Source organism: Puntigrus tetrazona, chromosome 25, assembly GCF_018831695.1.
Source record: "Puntigrus tetrazona isolate hp1 chromosome 25, ASM1883169v1, whole genome shotgun sequence".
Lineage (NCBI taxonomy): Eukaryota > Metazoa > Chordata > Actinopteri > Cypriniformes > Cyprinidae > Puntigrus > Puntigrus tetrazona.
In genome coordinates this window covers 365,934-375,084 of record NC_056723.1, presented here as the reverse complement: position 1 = coordinate 375,084, position 9,151 = coordinate 365,934, and the positions used below count along the sequence as shown (strand labels likewise).

The following is a 9,151-nucleotide window of genomic DNA, read 5'->3' as shown; positions in this document are numbered from 1 at the left end:
CTCACACACACACACCTCTGGACTATAATATCTCTACTGTAAAGTGATTTATTGCCAATTGATTTATTAAATACTGAGACTGAGTCAAGTTTGAGTTAATGTTGATTGTTTTCTGAAACCTTGATCCTTCAAATCATACCTACCTCATATAATATATGAAACATTAAACACATAGTTATGTAGAATAGTACAACATCCAGTTAAAAATTAACACGAAACAAACTCAAATCTCATAAAACAGCTTCTGGAATCATCTGGATTGACACAGATTTACTGAATAGAAACAGCTTCATATCTTTAGTATTATTAAATACATAATACACACGTAACATGATTTCTGGATTACTGGGTATTTCCTTTAATAACAGCTAGACATTATAAAAAGATGATCAGAAGTCAGTTATTCACATTTAAAGTATATATAATACACAAAATTAACCTCAAACCTGCTTCAGTAAGTGACTGTATGTGTGTGTGTGTGTGTGTGTGTGTGTGAGATAAGTGACTGTGTGTGTGTGTGTGTGTGTGTGTGTGTGTGTGTGTGTGTGTGTGTGTGTGTGTGTGTGTGTGTGTGTGTGTGTGTGTGTGTGTGTGTGTGTGTGTGTGTCTGTGTGTGTGTGTGTGTGTGTGTGTGTGTGTGTGTGTGTGTCTGTGTGTGTGTGTGTGTGTGTGTGTGTGCGTACGCATGTATAAGAAAAGCCCTCGTGTCATTGATTAAAGAAGCGGTCTGAGATACTCACAGGGAGGAAGAGTCTCTGAGAAGCGCAGGGTTTGAAGAGTCTCCTCCACTCTCTGGAGTTTTCTCCGGGGAAGGTGATGGGATAAAGACTGTAGATGAACCCGGAGCGATATCTGCGAGGCCACGAGTCCAGCTGAAGAGACACGCTTTCATCATCTCTCAGCACATGAAGGATGTTTTGAGATAACAGTGAGCTAAAACCTCGATTACATTCACTATATATCCTGATCAACCCGACTAACAAACATATGACTACTTCTGAATTACTAGTTTTAAAAATGTCTTGGTTGACTTTTAAATGCACCAGTTTGAAACTTTTAATTATAAAACATCTGCTGATGCTCTCATACAAAAGACAGGCATCTTAAATTGCATAATAAATACGATTTACTGATTTGCATTATGTTTGTCATTTTTGCATTTTATGTCCATTTAATGTTTTTACTGCTCACCTCCCGTCTGAATCCAGCGAGGAGGTCATCTTCTGTGAAAATGTGAAAGTGCAAATGTCTTTGGCTGAAGAGGACGGCAGATTTGAGCATGGTGAGGGTTTCTTCTAGTCTGGAGCCGCAGGCCACCACCGCCAGCTCCACCGGATCGTGAGGAGCAGACCTGAACACACACACACACACACACACACACACACACACACACACACACACACACACACACCACTGATTCATGACCGGAGCTGCATCCAGCAGAGCAGCGAGACACACACACACACACACGGTCAACACAAGTGCCATATAACGTGGAATATATGAGAATAAAAGCACATGCCCGACAGCTAAACATTAAAGCGCACAGACAGACGAATCTAGATCTAGAGCCGAAGGTCTGTACCTACGAGCCGAGTCTGTAACACAGTGGTTTGGACACACAGCATCGCTGACTCTCCAGTACGGTTCCCAAAGACTGACAGAGTCTGACTTACACCTGACAGGAGACAAAGAGCCTCTACATCAACACACACACACACACACACACACACACACACACACACACACACACACCAGCTGCACATCAACAGATGCATCAGCTTCAGCTCAAGATCAACGGGGTCTGAATCAGAGACACCCGGAAACATCTGTGACGTGAAGACCGGCTCTGCTTTACATTTAAAACATATACATATACATATATATATATATACATATACATATATATATATATATATATATATATATATATATATATATATATATATATATATATATTTTCAATCTGTTTTAAAAAATATCTTATATTTTATCATATAAAATATATAATATAAATTAATATAAAATATATTTAAAAAAGTAAATAAATAAATAAATATATATATATATATATATATATATATATATATATATATATATATATATATATATATATATATATATATATATATATATAATAGCAAATTTAAATAATACTAATAATAATATTATTATTTAAAAATAACACTGAAAGAAACTCTCTGAAACCTGACATTCGGTCTGTTTAAGATAAATAAATGCTTTTTTTTTTTTTTTTTTTCATTCAGATAAATAAATAACACTGTTTTTCAACTGGTGTCTAGTAAATAATAACATCAATAATAATAATAATAACAATAATAATAATAATAATAATAATAAATTAATAAATAAGTTAATATGAAACTTATAAAAATAAAATGCAATTATATCTAAATAACTAAAAGAAAATAATATTGTACAGCATTTACAATTATTGTGAATTGGGTTCTGACACATTAAATAATATTAAGGAGTCCATGGCGTCTAAAATATTAAAATAGGCCTGTACTAAAATCACAATAATAACGGATAAATAGCAATAAAACACAACCAACAAAATGCAAACCTGTAATCCGCCGACTTGAACTCGAGATGACCTGACTCATGAATATTAATTACGTAACATTACGTTCGCCAAGAAGGCCTCGCTAATTGGCTGAAAGACGGAGTCGGGAAGGCGGGAGTTAGTCAGTGGACGAATTAACGGCTTCTACAACGAAGGACGCTTATGAATATTAATTCGATGTCAACACCGTCAGCGTGACCACATTACTAACATAAATGACCAGCAATCCATCCCAAACAACCCTTAGATTTCCTCAGGATCACGTCTATATACGAGTCTCACCCGCATCTAATTATTAAAAACGATTTAGTTAAGACTTGTGTGATTTATAACACCCGTCCAGTCATTGAAGCTCGTCACACCACGAGTCCAGAGATTATAAGCTCAGTTTTGTGTCGTCGTGTAGATGTTCGTGTAGATGTTCGTGTAGAGTGTTGCTGGAAGGCTGATTTAGTGTTTACCTGTCATCCTGCGCGCCTTTCCTCAGATGGTTGTCGTTCTCCAGAGAAGACACGAGTTGATTAAAGATATAGAGCAGCGAGCAGAAGACTAATAGCGTGCAGACGAACAGAACTCGAAGATACCGACGCATTTTCTGACTAAAAGAGCAGCCATGAAGATAAATCACGCTAAACGCTTCACTAACTACTATGGCGGAGGCGAGCTCATGAATTTTAATCAGCTGCGTCGAGAACTTCCTGGATCGTCCAGTCACGTGACCACGTGGCTCCGCCTTTCAGCCGAACGTTGATTATTATTATTATTTTTATTTCTGCAACAAACTACGAATTCTTCTTCCAGCTTTTCATTTGACAAATCTTATACATTTACAATACACCCAAAATTATTTTTGAAACACAGAAAACAGCGGCTTTGTTTTGAGTCATTTACGTTTACGACCAGAATTAACCCGAATATTAAAATAAAATTCGATGCAAACTGAATAAGTACATCTTGCATTACTAAACCAAAAATGATTGAAACTTAAAGCCGCTCAAATGTACCAAACCAAAAGGCTTTACTAAATGAACAATCAAAGAATAAAAAAAATTGTTTCAATATCACCGAAAGGTACAATTACTGTGATCAATATTATGTACCTTAGAAACTCTGTGTAGATATCATTAAAAATGTACTTATGGGAAAGGAGAGATACGTTACCATTCACACAATCCTTCAGAAGTGATTCTGCTCAAAAAAGCTATGATCTATGATGCTGAAAATTCAGGGTTGACCACAGCCATCAGTTACATTTTAAAATATATGGAAATAAAAAGCAGCTTTTTTACATATTATATATTACATATCAAATAACTCTAAATCTGAAAGGATGGCTACACACTAATACATCTACATACTGAAACTCAATCTTTCCATGGATTCAGATCTGGGGAATCGTTCATCGGGAGGAGGAGGGCCTACGAGAAAGAACGAGATTAAACACATCAAGTCATGAACATTAATGCAACCGAGATCGATCTAAACCTGCTCGATTCATGCACAGATTAATTCTTCATCTTTTAAATGAGAATATTATTATTACAAATAAACCCAACGTGGGATTGTGCTAAAGTCTGAAATAATCTCTTAAATAATTTTTCATTAGTTTTTGTTTATTTCTAAATGATGCTAAATGATGCTATTTATTTGTCTTGCTGTGTGACATTAAATGAGCAACACCATCTGCTGAGGTCTACTGCATAAACATATAACTGGTTTACAGTCGAGCTGCTTTGATATTTCAATAAGACGGATGGATTATGTATAATGTCCCATGAAAACAATCACTAACAGGATCTACATATCTGGAGAGAGCGCCCTACTTAGGGACCAACTCCCCTGAAGTCAAGGGACCCACAAACAATAGCGGGGTCTGCTTACTATTCATTTTATACAAATCTTATACTCTTATATTTGGCATTGTGTACTATGAATATCGTTGCATGACAAATTGTATGAATCTTAACTGGGTTGAAACCAAGAAGAACATCTTACCTCCACCAGACATTTTCATCACCAAGAGAAGATGACTTAAATGTTTAATTCCATAATCCTGAAGAGTGCGTTGTTCTTCGAGATAGATCCCCACAAACATCAGCCCTAAAAAGTGTGGGTCTGACAAAAGAAAAACCATGATGAGCAACTCCAATGACATGTGAACGTATACATAGCAAAATAATTTAGACTTGAATCCTTAGGGAGAACATCATCGTTGTGTCTGCACTCAAGACAAACTTCACTAAAATAACGGCGAGATTCTTTCAAGAAAAACACAAAGCACTTATCATACCAGGTGCTCCAGGGATCCGATGTCTGAGTTTCTTCTTTAGTTCTAAGATGGTTGTGTTGTTAAACTTCACCTCTGAATCTGACACTGTAAGAGAAAATTTTGTTCATTTTGTTATAGACTATGTTGACCTGAAACATCATTCTGAATGTTTTAGCAGAAAAACGGAAAACGACAACAAAATGAAAAACGTCTCGCAGCAAGCAAACCGAGACTCTCTTGATTCCACGAGGCCCGTCGTTCCTGATCCGAGTGCTTTCACTTTCACTTTACACTTAAGTGTGTTAACACTGAACACAACCAGGAAGAGTTTAAACGCCAGAAAAAGCGGCATAATCGTACAGTAAGTGAAATTATATCTGCCGAGCGGTCGAAACTGATGTAAAGACACATAAAAGTTGTGTCACTGATATTCTCAATAGATTAATGTTGACTGTAACCCAAAATATTAAAACATAATTTAACCCTAAAAGGCCATAAAGGTGACGTCTTACATTTAACAATTTTTATATAATTTGTACAATTTCAAGATTTTTTTATTTATTCGTTTTTCTGACTTGCACATTAATTTTAAAATGTTTGTGAGTGCATTACCATTTTTAAAACATACTTTTACACACACACACACACCAAAGTGTCTTGCAAATGAGGACAACAGCGGAAATTAAAATCAACAAAATGATAGACAAATTATTCTCAGATTAACCTAACACATTACACCTAGAACGTTTAATTGTATAATTAATAAAAAAGGAAACGCAGAATACAAAAAGAGTAAAAGAAGCTAGAGTTAGAGGGCTTTTTTGCTTTTTGTTAACTGTATAATAATTAAAAAGAAAACAAATACAATACCAAAATAATACAGAAGCTAGTAATATTTTTCATTTTGTTTGTTTTTATTTTTTTGGAAAACAAGCAGTAAATGAATAGAGTGCAAGTTTAAATGGGGCAATATTTTTTTTATTAAATAGAATTTATTAAATAGAATTTTTATTAAATCTTCCCTTTATATAGGTTTGCTTATGCTTTCAGTTTATTTCTGTTTACAGTGACCCTAGCTGTTACTGTATTAATTAAAATCATTTTACTGTATAGCTGGCACAAACAAAAATCTTTCCTTTACATATGTTGAAACTGAAATATTGGAGTGATATAGCTTTTTTATAAATAAAAAAAGTATAGACGACATTGCTCCAAGAACCAGTATGTTCTAATAATTTCAATATTTCAAACGGTCACATAATTTCTCCAATAATTTCTTCAGAGTGAACCTTATTATTACTGTATTCACTTTTAACTCATTTTACTGTAGGTTAAGAAAATTAAAGGTATATTGCTTCACCCCAAGGTTATGAATGGTTATTTACGTAATGAAATTATTTACTAGGGTGATTTTTCAAACATCATTTCAGTCCATGGAGCAATGAAAGCACATAGATTTGAATCAGGCATTATTTCTGTGTTTCACTGACAGAGACAGATTAAAACAGAAGGAAGGTACAGAAACACAGTTGAGTTTACTGAATTTAGAAATGCTAGCAGGCTCAGCTTAGTAAATGGTTCACTTCATTTCGTCTCTTTCATAGATTCCTGTTTCCCCCCCAAAATAGCTTCATTTAATATCTGATGTTCCTTTCCAGGAATATGTTTGGTGATTATTTTGAATTGGTTGTGAGCCGAGATCCAAATGAGACGTCTTAACAAGGGCATAAGGCCAGGTGAATGGGAACTGTGTTTGTTGATGCAGTGAACTGGGGCTTCATTATCGCAGCGAATAGGAAGGTGGCCACTACTACGGGGTAGGTTTGAAGCTCCTAGAATGGTCTGTCGATCTTTTCTTGGGGGAGAGAGGCTTGGAAGTTTTCGAGTCGAGACTGATGCCTAGAAATTCTATGGAAGCCCTGGGGCCTGAAGTTTAATGAGGAGGTCGTCGAGGAGATGGATGAGGTAAGGTATTTGGTAGTTGTTACAGAGAATCCAGCAAACCGCTTCAGACATGTTGAAAATCCTGGGGTTGCTTTTACAATCAAAGTTGAGGCGAAACACAGTTTTTTGCGCCAGCGAATGCCGAATTGATAAAAAAAAGTCTGGCAAATGACATTTTTAGTGAAATGGCGATATATGCATCAAATGTTACTTTCGCTCTTTGTGTATAAAAGTTTTTACGTGAATCGTTTTAAAGGGGTTAGGTCCTGATTGGCTGATTTATGTAATTATCTAACAAGAACGAAACTAGAGCTTAAGAGTAAAAGTAAAAGTAAAAGTAGACCCAGAGATCATCAGGAAGTGTTCAAAGCAACATTCAGCACAGAGGAAATCAGACATGAGTGAGTTTGGTAAGTCAATTTAAAATTGGTTTTAAAGTAACATGAGTATAAAGAATAAACGGTTTTGTTTGTGTTTTTCTCAGATGCATTACTGTCAAGCGACTTTTCCGAAGGTTCTTATGACTCAAATGTCTTATCGAGTAAGTTATCTGACCGTTCACTGACATTTATTGTTGTCTTTTTTAGAATTTTAACAAACTGCCTTTGATGTTATTTATTTTTTGTCACTTTGGACACAAATACTAAATGAAAAAATTGCGAAAGCAAGTGTGTTCATACAGAGAAACACGATAACCTAATGTATTTGGATTCCAATGTATTTGAACTAACTTTGAGGAAGAAATCCAGCTTAGAATATAACGATCGTTATTGCTTTGCAGCGTCTGAGCTAAGGATTGTTCTGGTAGGGAAGTCTGGAACAGGAAAGAGTGCAACGGGAAACACTATTCTGGGACGGGAAAGGTTTCGTGCAGAATCCTCGCCTGTAGACGTTACGAGAAACTGCAGCAGAGAATCTGTAGAGCAAAGAGGAAGAATAATCTTTGTAATTGACATGCCGGGGTTTTCTGGATCGCTGACCAAAGAAGAAATGAAGACACAAGTAGAGAAGTGTGTCGAGCTGTCCGTTCCCGGTCCTCATGTGTTTCTGCTGGTCATCAATCTGGACGCAAGGTTTACACAAGAGGAGGAAAACGCGGTGAAAGTCATCCAGGAAAACTTTGGAAAAAATGCAGCGCGCTTTACTATCGTTCTGTTCACCCGCTCGGATCAGCTGGGAAATAAAACTTTGCAAAGCTTTGTAGGAGAAAGCCCGAACTTAAGGAAACTCACTGAGAGCTGCGGTGGAAGATACCATGCGTTCAACAATAAAGACTTGGGGAACCGCTCCCAGGTCACAGAGCTGCTGAAGAAGATCGACAGGATGATCCAGGAAAACGGAGGAACCCATTACACCAATGAAATGTTCGAGGAAGCTCAGAAAAAGATGAAAATGAAGGAGATGAAGAAAAAGGCAGGAGACGTTGCTTTAGGAGTCGCATCGGTTATAGGAACGGGAACGGCGATAGCTGGAGGTCTCGCCGCCGAGGCTGCGGTCGCACCGGTTTTAATCGCAGCGGGGGCTTCGTTTGCTGCGGGAACGGCTATATCACTCGCTGTGAAAAAAATCACGGAAAAGAGAAAGAAAGAAAGCAGTTAGATTCAAAATAAAATGCTCTCAGCTGTTTTTAAACAGGTTGTTCTTTAAAACTTACAGTATTTGTATAGATGTAACAGATGGCTGATGATGTCGAGGGATTGTGTTTATTTGAGTGATACCTTGTATTGTGAACACACTGTGATGTGTTACTGATTCATCAAGAAGAAGAGACCACACAGAATATTGTATTCTTTTATTTGGAACGTTTGCTTGTATGGCTGGGATTATTTCAGTGAATCTTCATGTATGCAGATGTCCCTGTCATGCTCTGTCCTTCAGCAGCTTGATATATAACAATATTGTATCATTGTCTCATCATTTTAATTCCTTTCTTGTACTGTTGTTGCATTTCTTCATTGTCTGTTCGTAATTTGAGTCTGTAATAAAGCTAAAGTAAAGAAATAAATATAACAAAACCCCAAACTAAGTAGCCCAATATCCCTGTAAACTAGCCAAAGAAAAATGTGGAAAACAAACCGAAATCTTCAGCGCGTGCGGCGCCGTAACTAACCTACTCTCACTAGGACGAGAAAACAAAAGTACAAAAGGGCGCTCACTCCTTACCTGATGTGTCTAACATGGAACAGCTACGTGCGAAATGTATGTCGTACGACCTAACCCTGTTCTCTTTTCCCCAAGAGAAAGGACAGTTAATTCTAGGCAACAATGTCAGGCAAGATGCTGGATCTGAACGAGTTAGACACATTAGCACACACTGGAAAACTGAAACAAATCAACTATGTCACGAAACA

General features: G+C 36.7%; 2 protein-coding genes across 5 annotated transcripts in view; one reads left to right on the top strand and one right to left on the bottom strand.

The window, feature by feature from the left end:
- Positions 1–5,136, bottom strand: part of gxylt1a (glucoside xylosyltransferase 1a) — a 10,400-nt gene extending 5,264 nt beyond the window's left edge. Inside the window, exons 1-6 of one of the 3 annotated variants that reach the window (XM_043228685.1) lie at positions 4,878–5,136; positions 4,583–4,702; positions 3,049–4,005; positions 1,586–1,699; positions 1,192–1,351; positions 741–872 (exon numbers count right to left, since the gene is read on the bottom strand). In XM_043228685.1, coding sequence (XP_043084620.1) covers positions 741–872; positions 1,192–1,351; positions 1,586–1,699; positions 3,049–3,179 — 537 coding nt within the window. In that variant the 5' untranslated portion in view covers positions 3,180–4,005; positions 4,583–4,702; positions 4,878–5,136. The remainder of the gene's footprint in view (positions 1–740; positions 873–1,191; positions 1,352–1,585; positions 1,700–3,048; positions 4,006–4,582; positions 4,703–4,877) is intronic. The other 2 variants (XM_043228686.1, XM_043228687.1) reach the window with 2 other exon arrangements.
- Positions 5,137–6,556: 1,420 nt separating this feature from the next.
- LOC122331206 (GTPase IMAP family member 9-like) lies at positions 6,557–8,933 on the top strand. Of its 2 annotated transcripts, none has more exons than XM_043228730.1 (3): positions 6,557–7,201; positions 7,285–7,341; positions 7,582–8,933. In XM_043228730.1, the coding sequence occupies exons 1-3, from the start codon at positions 7,198–7,200 to the stop codon at positions 8,397–8,399; spliced, it is 879 nt and encodes a 292-aa protein (XP_043084665.1). In that variant the 5' UTR covers positions 6,557–7,197; the 3' UTR covers positions 8,400–8,933. The 2 variants fall into 2 exon arrangements, with proteins under 2 accessions (XP_043084665.1, XP_043084664.1); XM_043228729.1 differs by having other exon boundaries at positions 6,557–7,210.
- Positions 8,934–9,151: the final 218 nt, after the last annotated feature.

Excerpts from the sequence above, each read along its gene's own strand:
- LOC122331206 (XM_043228729.1), top strand. Across the intron at positions 7,342-7,581 it reads TGACTCAAATGTCTTATCGA|CGTCTGAGCTAAGGATTGTT; the intron begins GTAAGTTATCTG and ends ATTGCTTTGCAG.